Here is a 23,495-nt window from a genome sequence, read left to right as displayed (position 1 = left end):
CAGAGTTCCTTTGCAAGGGAAAAATGTTTGGAGATCTGTATTCAATCCAACCATCTTTTCTTTGAAGTTCTACATCATATGACTTCCTTCAACCATTTGTATTTGTTTATTAGGGTTTTCATTCTCCGCCCAGATAGTAACATGTCTTGGGTTCACAACAGGCGTCCCGGTCTGCAAAGAGGATTGCAGGATTGTTTTGCATCTTACAAGAGGAGGGAGGCCAGCTAGAAGGTGAGGCGCCCGCAGGCGGGTGTGATTCCAAATATGGCCATGAGGAACGGCCATCTGCCGGGTGCACCCAGGAAGGGGCTAATTCCACGCCCGGAGAATTAAACCTTGATAAACTGAGATCCAGGGGTTTTCGGGGGCTTTTTCGTTGTTCTGGCAATCTAAGCAGCAGTTATGACACTAAGGCTTGTTCAATAAATCGAATTAGCCCAAACGCCAAGTGTCTCGAAGTCTTCATTCATCCCATGCCCGAAGGACGTCGGAGTTCTCCCGGGTGACCTCCGACTCGGAACCACAGGCGAAAAAATCCACCTCAGTGTGGCATTCTTTGACAGTGTAACGTATCACAGAAGATCAGTTGTTGAGTCAGTGATGACACTGAAATAATTTTTCATTCCAGTCTGACACTGGAAGGAAGATATCCATCAACATTCTCTCTCTTTTTTTTATTTTTTTGTCAAATCTCTTTTGTTGGAGACATGGAGTGGTCTAGTGCAGTGATTCTCAACTGGTGGGTCGGGACCCAAAAGCGGGTCATGGGTGCGGGTTCATAATGGGTGCGTCGCGGACAGATCGGAAACAAATATAGAGGGTCCTTGGTTTATGACAGTACCGCCATATGACAGAAATACTGCATTTACTGTAATTATAACTACGAGTTATGACTACTGTGGCAGTGTTTGTTTAAAAATATCATACAGTATACATTTTTTCAAAGGCATTTTTTAAACTACATTTTCTTTATTGTTCTTGAATTATATAAAATTGGGTCACGTCTTAGTGACAATAGGAAAATGTGTTTTCAAGGGTGACAACAGTTGAGAACTACTGGTCTAGTGTCCTCCAGAACTGGACTGGTCTTGCGTTACCAAAAGGATTTTATCAATCATTTTTTTAAAACTGATTTTGCGATACCGAAAGTATTAAGTCATTACATTTTTTAAACTAATGGCTTGACCGCAGTTGACAGCCCACAATCGGCTCGAGTCGGTGGCCTGTAGCTTTAAATATTTCTGCCGTAAAGGATCCTGGGTAATATACTTCCTTTCCCTACTCCCCATGCGGGAGGAGGGACGATCGTGCGTCAGCAAATCTTCCCGAATTTGGACCGAATGTTGTGAATCCTCGACGCGGGACACCCCTGATCACGACTTCAGTGGACTAAAACATTCGTGCAATCTTCGTGTCCGGTTGGAGTCGTCTCGTACACGTGTTGAAGCTTCTCGGCCTAGCTTAGCTTAGCGTGCTAACAAAGAGACGCGCTAAGCAGAGATCAAGCGTGAGGTAAAGTGTTTTTCTTTCCGCCACCTACTAGTAAGGTGTGGGGACCACAATATCTAATACTAACACTAAAATGTGGTTAAAAACAAACAATTCGATCAGCTTTGTTTGTCTGAGATACTGAAGCAATATCATGTAACAATTATTTTCTTTATCATTATTATCTTTATCTGAAATCTGAATCCTTTTGAAGAACAATGTCAATAATGTTTCAACACAATTTCCCCCCCACAAACTAGCTGCCTTCTTTCTGTCTCATGTTTCTTACAATGCATATTTACACCTTCTGCTCTTTTCTTGTTGGTGATTTTGGTGCTTTGCCATTTTACCTGACGTACTGTTTCACCCACAATGTCCAAATCTTAATCTTCATATAATTGTTTCAAATGTCCGATAATCACTTGCCTTTCTCATCCCTCCAACGTAGAGCGGAAAGTGTTGTGATCGTCGTGTGAAAATGTGTGCAAGAAGGACAGCTGAGTACGAGGAGGAACTTTGGGGACCAGAAGAGGAGAAAGAGCTACAACGTCAACTACTGGACGCTGTGTTCAATCTTCAGCCTCAAACTGTGCCACGCAGAGCAGGTTGGTTCACTTATTGCATGCATTGTAATTTGAATGATGTTCTTGTTTATTTACGGGCCCCGTTTGATGATGCGTTTAACATACTATTATTAACATCTTCTAATGTGTACGATGTGGGTCTGCAGCAGGGGCGTAGCTACGTGGTGGCTGCTGGCACCCGAGACACGGCAAACCTCCGAATCATAAAACGGTTAACAGTTCTGTTAGCCAACCCTAACAGGAGTAAAGACGCCATCACGCACGTTACGCAGTTTACACAACGTGTGGGCCAGCTGACATCCATGGAATTCTTGGCCTGCGAGTGGTATTAATCTGGTACATCTTTCTAACTACCCCTCCTTTCTAACTACCCCTCCTTGAGCCGTTACCTTGTCGTGGTGGAGGGGTTTGTGTGTCCCAGTGATCCTAGGAGCTAAGTTGTCTGGGGCTTTATGCCCCTGGAAGGGTCACCCTTGACAAACAGGTCCTAGGTGAGGGACCAGACAAAGCACGGCTCAAAGACCCCTAATGATGACGACAAACAATGGACTTCATTTTCCCTTGCCCGGACGCGGGTCACCGGGGCCCCCCACTGGAGCCAGGCCTGGTGGTGGGGCTCGAAGGCGAGCGCCTGGCGGCCGGGGCTGCACCCATGGGGCCTGGCCGGGCACAGCCTGAAAGGGTAACGTGGGTCCCCCTTCCCATGGGCTCACCACCTGTGGGAGGGGCCATAGGGGCGGGTGCAGGGCGGTGGCCGAAAGCGGGGACCTTGGCGATCCGATCCCCGGCTACAGAAGCTGGCTCTAGGGACGTGGAATGTCACCTCTCTGGCAGGGAAGGAGCCCGAGCTGGTGTGTGAGGTCGAGAAGTTCCGACTAGATATAGTCGGACTCGCCTCCACACACACAGCTTGGGCTCTGGTACCAGTCCTCTCGAGAGGGGTTGGACTCTCTTCCACTCTGGATTTGCCCACGGTGAGAGGTGCCGAGCAGGTGTGGGTATACTTATTGCCCCCTGGCTCGGCACCTGTACGTTGGGGTTCACCCCGGTGGACGAGAGGGTTGCCTCCCTCCGCCTTCGGGTGGGGGGGACGGGTCCTGACTGTTGTTTGTGCCTATGCACCAAACAGCAGTTCAGAGTACCCACCCTTTTTGGAGTCCTTGGAGGGGGTGCTGGAGAGCGCTCCCGCTGGGGACTCCATTGTTCTGTTGGGGGACTTAAATGCTCACGTGGGCAATGACAGTGAGACCTGGAAGGGCGTGATTGGGAGGAACGGCCCCGCCGATCAGAACCCGAGCGGTGTTCTGTTATTGGACTTCTGTGCTCGTCACGGATTGTCCATAACAAACACCATGTTCAAGCATAAGGGTGTCCACAGGTGCACTTGGCACCAGGACACCCTTAGGTCGCAGTTCGATGATCGACTTTGTGGTCGTGTCATCGGACTTGCGGCCACATGTCTTGGACACTCTGGTGAAGAGAGGGGCGGAGCTGTCAACTGATCACTACCTTGTGGTGAGTTGGCTCCGATGGTGGGGGAAGATGACGGTCCGACGTGTCAGGCCCAAACGTATTGTGAGGGTCTGCTGGGAACGTCTGGCAGAATCCCCTGTCAGAAGGAGTTTCAACTCCCACCTCAGACAGAGCTTTGCTCATGTTCTGGGGGAGGCTGGGGACATCGAGTCCGAGTGGACCATGTTCCACGCCTCCATTGCTGAGGCGGCCGACCGGAGCTGTGGCCGTAAGGTGGTCTGTGCCTGTCATGGCGGCAATCCCTGAACCCGTTGGTGGACACCAACGGTGAGGGAAGCCGTCAAGCTGAAGAAGGAGCCCTATTGGGCCTTTTTGGCCTGTGGGACTCCTGAGGCAGCTGATGGGTACCGGCTGGCCAAGCGGAATGCAGCTCTGGTGGTCGCTGAAGCAAAAACTCGGGTATGGGAGGAGTTTGATGAGGCCATGGAGAAAGGCTTCTGGACGGCTTCGGGGAAATTCTGGTCCACCATCCGACGTCTTAGGAGAGGAAAGCAGTGCACCACCAACACTGTGTATAGTGGGGATGGGGCGCTGCTGACTTCGACTCGGGACGTTGTGAGTCGTTGGGGAGAATACTTCGAAGACCTCCTCAATTCCACTGACAAGCCTTCCCATGAGGAAGCAGAGTGTGGGTTCTCTGAGGCGGGCTCTCCTATCTCTGGGTTTGAGGTCACCGAGGTAGTTAAAATGCTCCTCGGTGGCAGGGCCCCGGGGGTGGATGAGATTCACCCGGAGTTCCTAAAGGCTCTGGATGTTGTGGGGCTGTCCTGGTTGACACGCCTCTGCAACATCGCGTGGACATCGGGGACAGTGCCTCTAGATTGGCAGACTGGGGTGGTGGTCCCCCTTTTTAAGAAGGGGGACCGGAGGGTGTGTTCCAACTACAGGGGGATCACACTGCTCAGCCTCCCTGGTAAGGTCTATTCAGGGGTGCTGGAGGAGGGTCCGTCGGGAAGTCGAATCTCAGATTCAGGAGGAGCAGTGTGGTTTTCGTCCTGGCCGTGGAACAGTGGACCAGCTCTACAACCTCGGCAGGGTCCTCGAGGGTGCATGGGAGTTCGCCCAACCAGTCTACATGTGTTTTGTGGACTTGGAGAAGGCGTTCGACCGTGTCCCTCTGGGAGTCCTGTGGAGGGTGCTTCAGGAGTATGGGGTACCGAACCCCCTGATACAGGCTGTTCGGTCCCTGTACTACCGGAGTCAGAGTTTGGTCCGCATATCCGGCAGTAAGTCGGACTCGTTCCCGGTGAGGGTTGGACTCCGCCAAGGCTGCCCTTTGTCGCCGATTCTGTTCATAACTTTTATGGACAGAATTTTTAGGCGCAGCCAAGGCGTAGAGGGGTGGCCTCAGTATTGCATTTCTGCTTTTTGCTGATGATGTGGTTCTGTTAGCTTCATCAATCCGTGAGCTCCAACTCTCACTGGAGCAGTTCGCAGCCGAGTGTGAAGCGGCTGGGATGAGAATCAGCACCTCCAAATCTGAGACCATGGTCCTCAGTCGGAAAAGGGTCGCATGGCCTCTCCAGGTCGGGGATGAGATCCTGCCCCAAGTGGAGGAGTTCAAATGTCTTTTTTTTCACGAGTGAGAGAAGAATGGAAGGGGAGATTGACAGGCGGATCGGTGCATCGTCTGCACTGATGCGGACTTTGTATCGGTCCGCTGTGGTAAAGAAGGAGCTAAGCCAAAAGGCGAAGCTCTCAATTTACCGGTCGATCTTCGTTCCTACCCTCACCTATGGTCATGAGCTGCGGGTCGTGACCGAAAGAACGAGATCCCGGATACAAGCGGCCAAAATGAGTTTCCTCCGCAGGGTGTCCGGGCTCTCCCTTAGAAATAGGGTGAGAAGCTCGGTCATCCGGGAGGATCTCAGAGTAGAGCCGCTGCTCCTCCGCATTGAGAGGAGCCAGATGAGGTGGCTGGGGCATCTGATTCGGATGCCTCCCGGACGCCTCCCTGGTGAGGTGTTCCGGGCACGTCCCACCGGGAGAAGACCACGGGGACGACCCAGGACACGCTGGAGAGACTACGTCCTTCGGCTGGCCTGGGAACGCCTCGGGATCCCCCCGGAAGAGCTGGATGAAGTGGCTGGGGAGAGGGAAGTCTGGGCGTCCCTGCTAAAGCTCCTGCCCCCGCGACCCGACCCGGATAAGCGGTAGAAAATGGATGGATGGATGGATGGATGGATAGATGGATCTTTCTAACTATTCTGAGTAAAGTTGCCAGGTGTCTGCATAGTAGTTTGAATTAGAAGCAACTCTTTATGATGCAAATAAACATTTTTTACAAAAGCACTCAAATGAGTGAAATAAATGAAAAGTAAAAGATGTTCAATTTAAATATTACAAAACTTTTGACAAACAAATGATCATCAAAAGTATGCTCAATTTGAAGAAGAGGAAGACCATGTCAAATCCCTTGAAGACATATTTGCTTTGCAGGAGTTCAGTTTATTCAGTTTAAGTATTCAGTTCAGTTTATAGCTTTTTAGGGGAAGAAAAGAAAATGAATTAAAACTAAATTAATTGCATTAAAAAGAAATTAAACCTTAAAACTAAAATTTTAATTAGCCATAATGGGAAATGTTTTTTTTCTAATTATTTTTATTTTTTTTGATGATGCGACTGTTATTTATTTGGTTATAGGCATGCACACGGAAAAGATTAAATGCGCACCCAATTAATTTGTATTAATGCACGTTATAGGCATGCACACGGAAAAGATTAAATGCGCACCCAATTAATTTGTATTAATGCGCATTTCAGCGCACCACACCTCATTTTCATTTTTGGGGCAGAGCGGAAGACGGCGCTGGAGTCTCGTAAACGACTCGTTCAAACAATCCAATCTTTTCACTGAACATAGTGAAGAATCACTTCATGAATTGATTTGTTCCTTCCTCACTTTAGTTGAGCACAACCGCGAGCCTGCGACGCACACGAAAGTTGCCCGCAAACGGCGCCACATTCGCGACAGCCGTGTCTGAGTGTGCATGCAGGAACCGCCAATGACTAATGTCTATTTCTACTGGTATGTATGTACAAACTAGTTCCTGTACTACCTGTGAATTGGCCCACACTAAGACTAATAATAAAATGTTAAGCACATGTAAACAGATCTCACAGGAGAAGAAATGGTTATTGGGTCATTAACAAAAAAAAGTTTTAGTCCTTTATTTGTACAGAACATATGTCTACAAACATAAGTTCATCCATTGAGGTCGGTGGGTCGTGAAAAAATGAGCACCAAGCAGCAACGTCCAATTGTTTTTATGTATTTCTTTTGAGCAAAGCTGTTGCCTGAGTGGAAGCAAGAAGCGGTGCACTTGTTTATATTCCGGCTGCTCTCGTTTCCAAACACTGCAACTGTTTCCCCCTCACCCCACCTCCATATAGCTGCGCTGTAAAAATCAGCTAACGCACCTAGCTGCTAACCAATGAGGAGACATTTCTCAGAGGTGGGCTGGCGCTATTCCAGTGTGGCACAAACGCACGGGTTAGCTTAACTGAACTGTGAAAGGAACAAATGTTCATCCAGTGACCCCATTCAGTACTTTCACACAAGCAATTTGTTCTCTTGAACGAGTCATTGTTGAACAACACAGCACTGAGACGCTCGGAGAGTGGGAGACAAATTCAAGCGTGCAGTGGAAACAGGAGATACATGCTAATTTAAATCATGCAAATTGTAAAGATCTGTAAATAGTGTGTCACTTTTAAACAAGCCAGTTCACTTTTTATTGCAAACATAAAAAAAATTAAAATGACGTGTTCTCTTTCTGAAGATAAAACTTTGCCTTTGGTAACATAAAGGTCTAATAATCCTTTATTGTGATTTAATTTGAGTGACTTCAGAAGCTTTTGAAAGCAGCAATTATTGTACTTTCCTCTTTGTAAAATTACGTTCCTACCAGTTTTCTCCAGGTGCTCCGCTTTCCTCCCACATTCCAAAAACACGCATGGTAGGTTAATTTAAGACTCTAAATTGTCCATAGGTGCGAATGGTTGTTTGTTGCTATGTGCCCTGTGATTGGCTGGCGCCCAGTTCACGGTGTACCCCGCCTTTTGCCCGAAGATAGCTGGGATAGGCTCCAGCACGCACACAGCCCTTGTGAGGATAAAGCGGTACAGAAAATGGATGGATGGATATATTTTTGTTTGAAATTGCCTCACTGAAAATATTTCTAGAAATGAAAGTTTTCTGCCCAAGGTGAATTTAATAAATAAAAATTTATTTTCAAAAATTTTCAGTGAAGCGGGTTATTTTTTTCTTGTAATTTATAATTGCGCTTTTAACTCAGCAAAGTTTTACCTGAATACCCGATTATTTAATAACAATTTTAGTAGGATACTCGAATACGAAACTATTTGATAGCTATAGCCCTAATATTTTCAGAGGTGTATGCGGACATAAATAGGAGTGTGCTTATAAATTTTGGTGATCTGCCGGCATTTTTGGACATAATGCGACTTAACGCATGTCATGTGGCAGGAAGTGGCTATATCTTGCCTCAAGGAAGCATGTCAACAGTTGATTATTATTATTTTTAAACAACAACCCTTCCAACATGTTTCACAATCACCACAGCACCACCAATATCACAACTATTACTCCCACGACGTCAATCAACCACCATCACTACGACTGCAACAACTACTACTTCAATTGCTACTATCATGAGTCCTATTGATACCACTGCTACTACGACTACCACCACCACTACGACTACTAGTACAGTAAATCGATCGAGCAATGATAATGCACTGAGCAAATTTTTTGCACATCAGGTAAACAATCCTCCATCATCAGCCAAAATAGGGACACACCCCTAGACTTATCATACAAATGATTTTTTGCTGTCGAGGCTGCTGCAACAACCCACTCCAAGTAAAATTATCCTCAATTAATCTATGCGAGAAGCCACTTTAATTTCATTGACGTATCATGTTTTCGTTGACTTCAAAAACTACTCAAGTAACTTGCTTAAAATATCACTCAACATGATATTTCTTCAAATATGTGATTCTGTAAACAAAACTGTCACTACACTGTTGTATGTGATAATAGCGATTATATTCATCTTCCGTTCCGCTTATCCTCACTAGGGTCGCGGGCGAGCTGGAGCCTATCCCAGCTGTTTTCGGGCAAACCGCGGGGTACACCCTGAACTGGTCGCCAGCCAATCGCAGGGCACATTCGCACTCACCTTCACACCTACGAGCAATTCAATGAATGCATGTTTTTGGGATGTGGGCGTAAACCGGAGTGCTCGGAGAAAACCCACGCAGGCACGGACAGAACATGCAATCTCCGCACAGGTGGGGCCGGGATTTGAATCCCGGTCCTCAGAACTGTGAGGCAGATGTGCTTTGAATAAACATCTATCCATTTTCTGAGCCGCTTATCCTCACAAGGGTCGCGGGAGTGCTGGAGCCAATCCCAGGTATCATCGGGCAGGAGGCGGGGTACACCCTGAACTGGTTGCCAGCTAATCGCAGGGCACACATAAACAAACAACCGTTCACACTCACATTCACACCTACGGGCAATTTAGAGTCTTCAATTAACCAATCATGCATGTTTTTGGTATGTGGGAGGAAACCAGAGTGCCCGGAGAAAACCCACGCAGGCACGGGGAGAACATGCATCTCCACACAGGCGGGGCTGGGATTGAACCCCGGTCCTCAGAACTGTGAGGCAGACGCGCTAACCAGTCGCCTGAATAAACATCAAAACTGAAATAAAAAGTAATGCAAACTAGAACTAGCAGACATTCAAACAGCTTCTTCCCTCTTGCAATCAACTTCTTAAACACCTAACCTACAATTCCATTACAACATGCTGGCAATTTTTTGACTTGAGTTTGTTGTCACATTTCTGTGGGGCCAATTATACATTACTCGTGCACTCACCGTAATAGTCTCTCCACACTGCACTATTTCAGAAGCAGAATAATCTTTATTTGCCAAGTATGTCCAAAACACACAATTAATTTGTCTCCGGTAGTTGGAGCCGCTCTCGTACAACAGGCAGTCAATTTACGGAACACTTTGGAGACATAAAGACATTGACAAAAAACAATTGTGCAAAAAGATGCAGAGTCCTCTAGCACTTACAGCAGTTCGAATGACTAATATTGCAATAGTCCGGTGCAATGACCATTGTGCAAAGGGCGCTGAGACTTCAAGGAGTGTATGCGGTTTAAAGTGACGAGTAGTGCGATCATCTGGGACAATGTTGGTTGTGCAAATGTTACAGATACTCCTCAATCAGTGTGCAACTGGAGCAGATGCTACTCTGGCATGAGTGGCCAGTATATGCAAATAGTGCAGCATGACGAGACAACTACAGTGAGTGCACGAGTAATACATAATTGGCCCCACAGAAATGTGACAACAAACTCAAGTCAGAAAATTGCCAGCTTATTGTAATGGAATTATAGGTTAGGTGTTTAAGAAGTTGATCGCAAGAGGGAAGAAGCTGTTGGAATGTCTACTGTCTACTAATGTTCTAGTTTGCATTGATCGCTAGCGCCTACCTGAGGGAAGGAGCTGGAAGAGCTGGTGACCGGGGTGCGGAGGGTCCGAGTGGATTTTGCACGCCCTTGTCTTAGTTCTGGCAGCGTGCAAGTCCTCAATGGTGGGTAGGGGGGTACCGACAATCCTTTCAGCAGTTTTGATTGTCCGTTGCAGTCGGAGTTTGTCCTTTTTTGTAGTAGCACCAAACCAGACTGTGATGGAAGAACACAGGACTGATTCGATGACCGCTGTGTAGAACTGTCTCCGCAGCTCCGGTGGCAGGCCGTGCTTTCTCAGAAGCGGCAGGAAGTACATCCTCTGCTGGGCCTTTTTGAGGACTGAGTTGATGTTGGTCGCCCACTTCAGGTCCTGAGAGATTTTAATTCCCAGGAACTTGAAGGTCTCGACGGTTGACACAAGGCAGCTGGACAACGTGAGGGGCAGCTGTGGCGAAGGATGCCTCCTGAAGTCCACGATCATCTCTACAGTCTTGAGCGTGTTCAGCTCCAGGTTGTGTCGGCCGCACCACAGCTCCAGCCGCTTCGCTTCCTGTCGATATGCAGACTCGTCACCGTCCTTGATGAGGCCGATGACAGTGGTGTCATCTGCAAACTTCAGGAGCTTGACAGTCTGGTTCGCTGAGGTGCAGTCGTTTGTGTAGAGAGAGAAGAGCAGCGGAGAGAGGACACAACCTTGGGGCGCCCCAGTGCTGATGCTGCGTGTGGATGAGGTAGCCTCCCCCAGCCTGACCTGCTGTGTCCTGCCTGTCAGAAAGCTGTAAATCCACTGGCAGATGGCAGGTGAGACGCTGAGCTGGAGAATCTTGGATGAAAGGAGTTCAGGGATGATGGTGTTGAACGCTGAGCTGAAGTCCACGAACAGGATCCTCACATAGGTCCCTGCACTGTCGAGGTGTTCTAGGATGAAGTGCAGTCCCATGGTGACTGCATCATCCGCAGACCCGTTTGCTTGGTAGGCAAACTGCAGGGGGTCCAGGAGGGGACCTGTGACACTCTTGAGGTGGTCCAGCACGAGACGGTCGAAGGACTTCATGACCACAGATGTCAAAGCGACAGGCCTGTAGTCATTCAGACCCGAGATTGCAGGTTTCTTGGGGACTGGAATGATGGTGGAGCATTTGAAACAGGATGGAACTTCGCACATTTCCAAAGATCTGTTGAAGATCTGGTTGAAGACTGGAGCGAGCTGGTCCGCGCAGACTTTGAGGCAGGATGGGGACACATGGTCCGGGCCTGCCGCTTTGTTAATCTTTTGTTGTTTGAAGATGCGTCTCACATCCTGTTCATGGATGGTTAACGCAGAAGTCAGGTATGTGATTGTGGTCGCGGGTGCGGCCGGGTGGGTGTGTGGTGTGAAACTGTCCTTTTCAAATCTGCAGTAGAAGGTATTCAAGTCGTTGGCTAGTGTGCTATTGTTCTCAGCTTGGGGGGATCGTCGCTTGTAATTAGTCAGCGATTGGAATGCATGCCAGACTGATTTAGAGTCGTTTGCGCTAAACTGATTTTCCAACTTTGCTGCATAGTTCCTCTTTGCAATGTTAATTTCTTTAGTCAGCTGGTTTCTAGCTCGATTATACAGGGCCCTGTCTCCGCTTTGATATGCGTCCTCCTTAGCTTGGCGAAGCTGCTTAGGTTTGGCAGTGAACCACGGCTTGTTGTTGTTGAATGTGCGAAATGATTTTGTTGGTACACAAACCTCTTCACAGAAACGGATATAGGATGTGACAGTGTCCGTATATTCATCCAGGCTGCCAGCTGAATTTTCAAAGACACTCCAGTCTAAACAGCTTTGAAGTTCCATCTTGGCTTCATTGGTCCACTTTTTCACTGTTTTCACTGTAGGCTTCGCGCATTTAAGTTATTGCCTATACGTCGGTATTAAGTGAATTAAGCAGTGATCAGACGAGCCCAGGGCTGCACGAGGTATAGCACGGTATGCGTTTTTTAGCGTAGTGTAGCAGTTGTCTAAAATGTTATTTTCCCTGGTAGGACAGTCGATGTGCTGCTTGTATTTAGGGAGTTCGTGGTTGAGTTTAGCTTTGTTAAAGTCCCCGAGAATAATGAGGGGTGAGTCCGGGTGTTTTTTTTTCAATTTCGTTGACTTGTTCGGCGAGCGTTAGCAGTGCGGCGTTCGTGTTAGCTTGAGGCGGTATGTAGACTCCAGCCAGTATGAATGATGCGAACTCACGTGGCGAGTAGAATGGTTGACAGTTTAGAAATAGCGACTCCAAATGCGGGCTGCAGTCTGTGCTGAGCACCGTGACGTCTGTACACCATTTTTCGTTGATATAGATGATAAACGCCGCCCTTTGTTTTCCCTGATGATTCCATGTCGCGGTCCGCTCGATGGAAGCCGGGAAGCATGACGGCGCCATCGGGTACAGCGTCGCAAAGCCAGGTCTCCGTGAAGCACATGGCCGCGGAACGTCCGAAGTCTTTACTGGTCTTTAACAGAAGATGAAGCTCGTCCATTTTGTTGGGTAGGGAGCGTACATTCGCGAGGTGGATCGACGGGAACGCCAATCTGTGTCCTCTCTTGCGGTGTTTCACCTGAATGCCGGCCTGTTTCCCTCTGTGGCGCCGCTTCCGTCTCCCAGCGCCGAAAACCGCGGACGCCGCTCCGGTGAGTAACTCGGGGGGAAACTGAGCGGATTTGCGAATGTTGGTGACAGAAAGTCCGGAGTAGCCTCCTTGATGGTTAGCAGGTCTCCCCTTGTGTAAGTGAGTCGTGTAAGGTCTCCAAAGACGGACGAAAAACACAAAAACAAAAGCAATACTAGAGAGCGCGTTACCACGCTGGTCGGCGCCATCTTGGATATTAATCAATATCAATATCAATTTGCATATCTGTTGTTGACCAATACTGGCCACTCATGCTAGAGTAGCATCTGCGCCATTTGCACACTGATTGAGGAGTATCTACAAAATTTGTATAATGAACATTGTCCCAGATTATCGCACTACTCGCTTAAAGTCTCGGCGCCCTTTGCACAATGGTCATTGCAATTTTAGTCTTTCAAACTGCTCTAAGTGCTAGAGGACTCTGCATCTTTTTGCACAAGTGTAAAAAAAACAATAAATTCCCGGCATTACCAGATAACGAGCAACCCTTTATTGCTCAGTGACTGTTTTTTTTTTGTCAATGTCTTTATGTCTCAAAAGTATTCTCTGCCAATTGTCGTACTAGAGCGGCTCCAACTACCAGAGACAAATTCCTTGTGTGTTTTTTTGGACACACTTGGCAAATAAAGATGATTCTGATGAATGCGGTGAGGCTTTGTAAAATTATTTTGAACTGTATATTTTTGTTTTCACTGCTGCTGATGTTTACAAGAGGCCACTGTTACATAAAAAAAACCTATACAGAAGAATTTTCAGATGCCAAACCGGGAGTATGCAGTATTACCTTTATTGATACTTGTTTTATTAACTTTATTATTTTACACTTTTTCACATTTTATTGTTTTTGTTGACCTGCCCAATTTTATTATTTCCAATATATAAAACTCAAAAACATTACCCTAACACAACATGAGAATTGACCCCACCAAATCATGCGTGTGTGTCTTCTTGTGTCTTGCAGACATCACTGAAGATCTTCGTACTGAGCGGCAGGAGCCAGAGCCCCCTCACATTAAAGAGGAAGTGGAGACCATTTTGATTAAGAAAGAGGAGGAAGAAGCGCGCTCCCACATCAAACAGGAAGAGGAGGATATCATCAAGTTCCCATTGACTGGTGTCCCTCTGAAGAGTGAATATGAAGGTCCAAGTGAGGAGAGCAGAGGGGCGGCGCCTCCAAGCAGCAGCTCAAGTCAACACATGACAACAGAAGGTGATGGAGATCACTGTGGAGGATCACAAGCAGACAGACTCTTAGCTCCACTATCAGATAGTGACGACATGACGTCACACTCTTCGGACTATGATGATGATGACCAGACGGAAGGTGATATGTCATGTCACACTGACAACAAACGATGGAAATGTTCTCAGTGTGGGAAAACGTTTGCTTATAAGAGCATTTTAAAAGAACACCTGAGAACACACACTGGTGAGAAACCTTTTTTGTGCTTAGTTTGCGGTCAAAGATTCTCTGAAAAGGGAAACTTAAAAAAACACACAAGAATCCACACTGGTGAGCAACCTTTTTCCTGCACAGTTTGTGGTCAAAGATTCTCTGAAAAGGGAAACTTAAAAAAACACACAAGAACCCACACTGGTGAGAAACCTTTTTCCTGCACAGTTTGTGGTAAAACATTTATTCGGAAGACAGATTTAAAAAGACACACAAGAACCCACACTGGTGAGAAACCTTTTCCCTGCTCAGTTTGTGGTCAAGGATTTTCTGAAAAGGGAAACTTAAAAAAACACACAAGAACCCACACTGGTGAGAGACCTTTTTCCTGCTCAGTTTGTGGTCAAAGATTCTATGTGAAGGGAATCTTAAAAATACACACAAGAACCCACACTGGCGAGAAACCTTTTTCCTGCTCAGTTTGTGGTCAAAGATTCTCTGTGAAGGGAAGCTTGAAAATACACACAAGAACCCACACTGGTGAGAAACCTTTTTCCTGCTCAGTTTGTGGTCAAACATTCTCTGTGAAGGGAAGCCTAAATATACACACAAGAACGCACACTGGTGAGAAACCATTTTCCTGCTCAGTTTGTGGTAAAAGATTCACTCAGAAGGGAGATTTAAAAATACACACACGAACCCACACTGGCGAGAAACCTTTTTCCTGCACAGTTTGTGGTAAAACATTTTCTCAAAAGACAGATTTAAAAAGACACACAAGAACCCACACTGGTGAGAAACCTTTTGCCTGCTCAGTTTGTGGTCAAAGATTCTCTGTAAAGGGAATCTTAGAAACACACACAAGAACCCACACTGGTGAGAAACCGTTTAGCTTAGCTGTTTAGCTTAGTTTGTAAAACTTTAACGATGACGTCCTATTAAATTCGCCATTTTTCAGCACAGCAAGCTGTATTTTTTATTATTATTTCCTGAAAGGTTATCATTTTGAAGGTGAGGAGATTTTCCATCCATCTATTTTCTTCCGCTTTTCCGAGGTCGGGTCGCAGGGGCAGTAGCTTTAGCAGGGAAGCCCAGACTTCCCTCTCCACAGCCACTTCCTCCAGCTCTTCCGAGGGGATCCCGAGGCGTTCCCAGGCCAGCCCAGAGACATAGTTTCTCCAGCCTGTCCTGGGGCGTCCCCGGTGTCTCCTCCCGTTGGGACATGCCCGGAACACCTCACCAGGGAGGCGTCCTGGAGGGATCTTAAAGAGATGCCCCGAGCCACCTCATCTGGCTCCTCTCAATGCGGAGACAAGCAGCGACTCTACTCTTGAGCCCCTCCCGGATGACCGAGCTTCTCAAGCTAACTGTAAGGGAGAGCCCGGACACCCTGCGGAGGAAACTCATTTCGGCCGCTTGTTTCCGGAATCTTGTTCTTTCGGTCACTGTTGACTGTTGAACTACTGTTGCCTTTTTTGGATTGCCTGCCTGTGTACCGACCTCTGCCCGTCTATTAAACTTTTCTTTTTGAAACTGTCCATTTGTTTTGGAGTCGTGCATTTTTGGGTCCTATCCTCTGTTCCGTTCGTGACACCAGTGGTAGCAATGAAAAATAAATAATTGAGGATTGGGTGCCCATTCTCGATAAGTACAAGTCACATGTAAACATGATCTCACCAACACACCACCGCATTTTGAAATACCTTGATATGTTGTATTCCTCCTGTTCATTCTTCATTTTCATATAAATTTTAATACATCTGTTGCTCCATTCAGATAAATTCCTTTTATAGCAGATGAACCTCTCAATCCAGGCCTATTACAATTTCCAAAAAAGATGATTTGTCTATATTTGTCCCTGCGATTGACTGGCGACCAGTTCAGAGTGTACCACGCCTCTCGCTGTGATAGGCTCCAGCAAGCCTGCGACCCTCATCCATCCATTTTCCGTAACGGATTATTTAAAATGTCTGAGCCAAAAGTCATTTGGGATCACCATGGCATCATCATACCACAACAATACGTTCCTGCCTTGTCTGGAAAAATCAAGCATGAAATAGAACTGAATCTAATCGTTTAAATGAGCCGAGCTATCCATGCTGCACACACACCGTTTCGAAGCAATAACTTCCGGTTCAGGTCGCTGGCGAAACCAATTCGGCAAAGACCTATGAACGTGTATCTTTTTCAGTCTTAAATCTTTTTGAACACTCAGACTTAGTTTTGTTAAGTATTATAGAAAAGCAGCGTAGATATATAACTTTGACATATATAATACACTAAAAGGACTCCGCCAGTGACCCGAACCGGAAGAAGTTGCCTTTTTTTTAAATTATGTTTTAACGTGATTACTTTCCACGTTATAACGTGAAACGAATCACGTTATAACGTGAAAGTTTCACATTATAACGAATTAATGTTATAACGTGAAAGTTTTAACGTTATAACATGAAATAGGTCACTTTATAGCGTGTAATTTATCACATTATAACGTGAACCGTATCACGTTATAACATGAAACGTATAGCAATACGCTTCCGTATTTTCATTTTACCCACAGAGTTAAAAGTTTCCTCACAGTCTATTTCAATGAATCATTTGCTTGTTTGAAATGAACATCACAAAAACATTGGACAAAGCAGTGCTTTAGCACGAGTGCTAATTCTCAACACTTGTTAACAGGAAGCGTTGAAGTAGGTACACTGAATATAGATTTCAAATCAGAGCCAAAGTCATTAGTTTTAAGATTAAACATCATACCAATGTGAATATTCTATTTCAGCAAGTCCAGAGCTTGACATCAACTTTTTTGCTCATCAGCCACTGTGCCTAGTGGCTTCGTAGAGTTATTAGCCACTCACTATTTTCACGAGACACAATTTTGTGTTGGATAGACATTCAAATTTTCTGAGACTGATTTTTTGGTTTTCATTATTAGTGAGCTATTATCATCAGCTTGAAAAAAAAAAAATAGGGCTTATAATACCTTTATTTTACATGGGTTTCACTTTCTGAAAAGAATGACAAACTAATAACTTTTTATTTATTTATTTATTATTATTTTTTTAAAGATGTTCTTTTAAGACCCGAAATATCTCAATCAAACAAGACCTTGACAGTCGATGACTTTACCGCTGCCTTTTTATGTATTTTTTTAAACAGCACGTGGGTCATCAAGAGAGGTTGAAAAAAGTTTTTGACAAAGTAAGGAAGAGAAATTTAAGTGTTTTTTTTTTTCAAATTTAAAGAGTGAAAGTAAATTGTCGACAGTCAGATAAAAAAACTTTACAGACACCTCAAACTCTACTTAAGTACAGTAAAGAATAATGTGGTAATCCCCTGGTTAGGTTCCAGACCCCCCTCCTCTCTTTCATGTGGGTGGCTCTAGCTCTGTCATGGCCCTGTGTTTCAAGTTTTTTTTCTTTGTGTTGCAGTGCCTGGGTGAGCGAAGGTGGGCGCACCTGTCATGCATTGTAATCATCAGCCTTTTTAGGGGGTACCGTGACAGTGTGTGGGCGTAGGAATATTCACTCGTTTTTGCCGCCGTTCTGACCGCTGTCCAAATTCAGGCGCAATACGATTATACCACACGGACCTTTTGTCGTGTCTCCCTGCGTTATCTGATTGTTGATTCTCTCTGGTTGTGAGTTCCTTTAGTTTCGTATGTCTCGCCATCATATGCTCTGCCATTTAATTAAAATTGTTCGGACCTCTTACCTGGGGTCTATTTTTTGGGATCTGCCCTTACGGCATTGCCGCACGTGACAGAATATTCCGGCCAAAAATGGACCCCACAGACTCAGACTCTTTTCGCCACGCGTTGGCAAGTCAGGGACATTTGGTAGTGAGGTGGATTTTTTTGCCTGTGGTTCCGAGTTGGAGGTCACCCAGGAGAACTCAGACGTCCGTCGGGCATGGGATGAATGAAGACTTCGAGACACTTGGCGTTTGGGCTAATTCGACTTATTGAACAAGCCTTAGTGTAATAACAGCTGCTTACATTGCCAGAACAACGAAAAAGCATCCGAAAACCCCTGGATCTCAGTTTATCAAGGTTTAATTCTCTGGGCGTGGAATTAGCCCCTCCCTGGGTGCACCCGGAAGATGGCCGTTCCTCATGACCCTATTTGGAATCGCAACCACCTGCTGGTGCCTCACCTTCTAGCTACGCTCACACCCGGTTCCCTCATCTTTTAAGATGCAAAACCATCCTCTTTGCAGACCGGGACGCCTGTTGTGAACCCAAGACATGTTACTATCTGGGCGGAGAATGAAAACCCTAATAAACAAATACAAATGGTTGAAGGAAGTCCTTTGATGTAGAACTTCAAAGAAAAGATGGTTGGCTTGAATACAGATCTCCAAACATTTGACCCTTGCAAAGGAACTCTGATTGTGGTACTACTGAAATATACAACAGTAGGAAGACACGAGACATCGTTACACGAGCTCAGGGAGGCAATTACAGCGTTAACGACCCATCTCAGTACGCTGAGTTCTCGGGTTGATCAGGTGTGTGCACTTGGATTACCTCCGGTTCTGGCAGAAGCACCCGCCACCAACACAGTGGCCGCGGTGCCACCCGCCAGGGAAGCTTGTCTGCCAAATCCACCTCGTTATGCTGGGGAGCTCGGCGGCTGCGGTCAATTTATTTATCACTGTACCTTAGTATTTGACCAACAACCGGTCACGTATGCCCAGGATAAGACGAAGATGGTTTTATAGTCTACTTACTGGTCAGACGGCATCGTGGGCGATGGCGGTCAGCAGCGCCAACCCAGCGTTACGTTCCTGTTTCCCGGCATTCGAATCAGAACTGAGGAGAGTTTTTGATCACCCCGTCAAGTGCAAGGAGGCCGGTAGCCGGTTGTTGGACCATTTCCAGGCCACTCAACGATGTTGCATTGAGTGGCATTTTTTGTCGGGGACTCTGTCCTGCCATCAAAGATGAGTTGGCGGCCCTGGACGAGACCACTAATTTGGAGGAGTTGATCGGACTAGCCTTTAGACTGGACAATCGACTGAGGGAACGGCAGCGCGAGCGGGCGGCTGAACGGCGCATTTTTTTTAGTCCGCTTCCCCGGGACATTCTTCATCCGCCATGGAAGACGCCGCCTCCCTCGACGAGGGAGCCGGCCCTGGCCGGGGAGGAGCCAATGCAACTTGGAGGGGGGCGACTGACGGAGACGGAACGTCAGAGACACATGAGAGCGGGGCCGTGTCTGTACTGCGGCCAACCAGGACACGAAGTATCCACCTGCATGGCGGGACCTTCACGGGGAAGTGACACTACGCCTTCCAAGCAGAGTGGCCAGGTGGTGGTGACAGCGCCTTCTGCCTCTGGAAAGAACGTCTCATCGTGTGAGTATTTTAATGAAGACTTGGTACCCGGTGAATTGAGAACTGGATCGAACAACAAGAGACTTCAATTGCCGGGCGAAGTATCGGGATTTGGCGGCAGTGTGAAGGTTTTCGTGTTAATTGACTCCGGAGCTGATGAGTGTTTTGTGGACTCCTGTGTGATAGAGACTCTAAATTGTCCACTGTACAGACTTAGAAAACCGAGAAAAGTTCTTAATTTGGATGGGCGTCTCCTGGCGGTTACAACACATATTACGGCTCCACTGTTTAAAGCTCTCGGGTAACCACATCGAATCGTGGCAATTTTTTTGTAATGCCCTGTCAAGCTGCTCCAGTTGTGCTGGGATTAACGTGGTTAAAACATCATAATCCAGATATTAATTGGGATCAACTACAGATTGTGAATTGGAGCCTATTTTGTAATTCTCATTGTCTGCAGTCTGCCATGTTGACTACCACCCCCCGTGTTCAAGACGAGCACATCGATTTGGCTAATGTACCGGCAGAGTACCATGATTTGCAACTAGTGTTCAGTAAGTATCGCGCCCAGTCTTTGCCACCGCATCGTCCATACGACTGTTCCATAGAGTTGATTCCCGAGGCTCCACTACCATGCGCAAGGCTGTATCAGATTTCCAAGCCTGAGCAAGAGGCATTAAAGAATTATATTTCGACTTCGCTAGCTGCCGGGTTGATTCGTCCCTCATCGTCGCCAGTTGGCGCCAGATTTTTCTTTATCAATAAAAAGGACGGGACCCTGCGACCCAGTGTCGATTTCCGGGGTCTTAACGACATCGCGATAAAGAATAAGAATAAGAATAAGTATCCTCTCCCGCTGTTGGACTCGGCGTTTGTGAAGGCTCCTGTGTTACATCATCCTAATCCTGACCTTTTGTTGTCGAGGTGAACGCATCTGATTCAGGTGTGGGGTGCGGTCCTGTCCCAGAGTTCCCCGGTCGACCAGAGGCTGCACCCCTGCGCCTTCTTCTCTAGGCGCCTGAGCCCAACAGAGGCCAATTACGATGTGGGAAATAGAGAGCTGCTGGCCATTGTCCTGGCGCTGCAGGAGTGGAGGCACTGGCTGGAGGGTACTAGGGAACCTTTTCAAGTTTTCACAAGAACCTGTCTTACCTCCGGACTGCTAAAAGACTCAACCCCCGTCAATCACGTTGGGCCCTGTTCCTTACCCGTTTCGATTTCATCATCACTTACCGCCCTGGGTTGAAGAACGGCAAACCTGACGCCTTGTCTAGGCTGCATGGCCCGGCCGTTCAGCCTGTTGTGGAGACCATTCTACCTGGGACCCGGGTGGTGCGAGCGCTTCAGTGGGAGGTTGAGAAGAAGGTGGTGGAGGCGGGGAGGGACGTCCAGGCCCCGGGAGGTGTTCCTGATGGCAAATTGTTTGTTCCGGTCGTTTTACGTCCAGAGGTGTTGAGGTGGTGACACACTTCTAGAGTCACTTGCCATCCTGGGGTCAGTCGGGACATTTTTCCTCATTTCCCAACGGTTCTGGTGGCAGGGACGTTAAAGAATATGTTTTGGCATGCTCAGTGTGTGCCTGTCGCAAGATGTCCCATCGTCCTCCAGCTGGTCTTATTCGTCCACTGACCATTCCTTCCCGCCCCTGGTCCCACGTCGCCTTGGACTTCATCACGGGCCTTCCGCTGTCCCGAGGGAACTCGGTCATCCTGAGTGTTGTCGACAGATTCTCCAAGATGGCCCATTTCGTTGCTCTGCCGAAGCTGCCGTCCTCCTTTGAGACTGCTAATCTCCTTGTCGACCATGTCTTCCGAGTTCATGGTATTCCTGCTGATCTGGTGTCTGACAGGGGGCCGCAGTTCGTCTCTCGGGTCTGGAGGTTGTTCTGCAAAGCGCTGGGGGCGTCCTTTAGTTGTTCGTCCGGTTTCCACCCGCAGACCAACAGCCAGGCTGAGAGGGCAAATCAAGATGTGGAGGCTGCTCTTTGCTGTGTTTGCCATCAGCACCCCTCCTCGTGGTCTTCTCACCTGCCTCGGGTGGAATATGCGCATAACACCCTAGTTTGCTCTGCCACTGGACGGTCGCCGTTCATGACTGCATACGGTTATCAGCCGCCGTTGTTCCCTTCTCGGGAGAGGGAGGTGGTCGTCCCGTCTGTCCAGGTCCATCTCCGAAGGGCTCATCGGGTGTGGCGGGATGTAAAGGCGGCCTTGTCCCGTACTGAGGCTCGCAACCGGCAGTTAGCTGATCGTCATCGGATCTCAGCTCCTCCCTGCCGTCCTGGTGAGAAGGTCTGGTTGTCCACACGAGATTTACATTTGGCCGGGGGGTCTAAAAAACGGGGTCCTCGGTATATTGGTCCTTTCGAAATTGACTCTGTTGTTAACCCGGTGGCAGTTAAACTTCGGCTCCCTCCCGCCATGAAAGTTCACCCTGTATTCCATGTCCCCTTGCTCAAACCGGTTTCCTCCAGCCCTCTGTGTCCTCAGCGGTGCCTCCTCCTCCTCCGCGGGTGGTTGATGTTGAGCCAGTGTACACGGTGGGTGAAATATTGGATTCCAGAAGAAGGGGCAGGGGTGTGCAGTATTTGGTCAACTGGGAGGGTTACGGCCCTGAGGAGCGTTCCTGGGTTCCCCGCTCTTGGATCTTAGATCCTTCCCTTCTCCGGGCCTTCTACTCTCTCCACCCGCAGAAGCCGGGTGGTCCGCCAGGGGGCGTCCTTTGAGGGGGGGATACTGTCATGGCCCTGTGTTTCAAGTTGTTTTTCTTTGTGTTGCAGTGTCTGGGTGAGCGAAGGTGGGCGTTGACATCGGTGACGTACCTGTCATCCATTGTAATCATCAGCCTTTTTAGGGGGCACCTTGACAGTGTGTGGGCGTCGGAATATTCACTCATTTTTGCTGCGTGTTTGCCACCGTTCTGACCCCTAGATTAACAATTGTTGACCACACCAGTAGTCCACGATGGTCTTGTGGTTAGGATTCAGCGCTCTCACCGCTGTGGCCCGGGTTTGATTCCCGGTCAGGGAACATTGATTCTTAAACCTTATCCTCATCAATAAAATCCCAATGTAATGCGGGAAGGCCGTGTGAAAGCGAGGCCTGTCAGGTCCTTGTTTTAGCACGTGACGGCACAGCTCCGTGACCGCTGGAATGCTGGCCGTCCAGCTGCCCTCCAGTCTCTCAATCCTGATGGCCCTTCACTGACAGAACTATTCACGGTGTCCGCGCCAGAGACTGTGATTCGATTCCCCCACGGTGAGAAGGTTTTTGTTACCTTTACCTTTTGGTGAACCTGTTTTTCATGGCAGATTTATAATAATAATAATAATAATAACAATAAAAGGCGGTGGCACGGTGGTCGACTGGTTAGAGCGTCAGCCTCACAGTTCTGAGGACCCAGGTTCAATCCCCGGCCCCGCCAGTGTGGAGTTTGCATGTTCTCCCCGTGCCTGCGTGGGTTTTCTCTGGGCACTCCGGTTTCCTCCCACATGCCAAAAACATGCATGAATTGGAGACTCTAAATTGCCCGTAGGTGTGAATGGTTGTTTGTTCCTACGTGCCCTGCGATTGGCTGGCAACCAGTTCAGGGTGTACCCCGCCTCCTGCCCGATGACAGCTGGGATAGGCTCCAGCACGCCCGCGACCCTAATGAGGAGAAGCGGCTCAGAAAATGGATGGATGGATAACAAAAAGCCTTGCTCACAAACCAGGGATCTTTCACATGTGAGGTAAACATGATCACCACATAACTACAGTAACTTCCACTCCACTTGAGATTTATAACATGACCAGCAAACCATGTTCAACAGCTCTGACGAGAGAGAGACAAAAAATAACCTGTTTCCACCTGGTCTCAAACCAGGGACCTTTCGCATGTTAAGCAAACGTGATAACCATTACACTATGGAAACTGTTGGGGGTTTAGTGTCCAAGACTGGACATGGAGTTAATGACAGACCGGCCTAGTGTGCAGAATTTATCCATCCATCCATCCATC

General features: G+C 47.6%; 1 protein-coding gene and 1 non-coding gene across 2 annotated transcripts; one reads left to right on the top strand and one right to left on the bottom strand.

Annotated features, from left to right (window-relative positions):
* Positions 1–1,282: 1,282 nt before the first annotated feature.
* LOC133397977 (gastrula zinc finger protein XlCGF57.1-like) lies at positions 1,283–15,694 on the top strand. The gene is made up of 3 exons (XM_061669483.1): positions 1,283–1,512; positions 1,937–2,093; positions 13,725–15,694. The coding sequence occupies exons 2-3, from the start codon at positions 1,967–1,969 to the stop codon at positions 15,059–15,061; spliced, it is 1,464 nt and encodes a 487-aa protein (XP_061525467.1). The 5' UTR covers positions 1,283–1,512; positions 1,937–1,966; the 3' UTR covers positions 15,062–15,694.
* A 7,642-nt stretch (positions 15,695–23,336) lies between these two features.
* Positions 23,337–23,409, bottom strand: trnav-aac (transfer RNA valine (anticodon AAC)). Its single transcript has one exon. It is a non-coding gene; the product is annotated as a tRNA-Val (tRNA).
* Between the last annotated feature and the right edge of the window lie 86 nt (positions 23,410–23,495).

Source organism: Phycodurus eques, chromosome 23 (assembly GCF_024500275.1).
Source record: "Phycodurus eques isolate BA_2022a chromosome 23, UOR_Pequ_1.1, whole genome shotgun sequence".
NCBI classification, from domain to species: domain Eukaryota; kingdom Metazoa; phylum Chordata; class Actinopteri; order Syngnathiformes; family Syngnathidae; genus Phycodurus; species Phycodurus eques.
The sequence above is the reverse complement of the archived record's forward strand: the minus strand, read 5'-3'. Positions and strand labels throughout refer to the sequence as shown.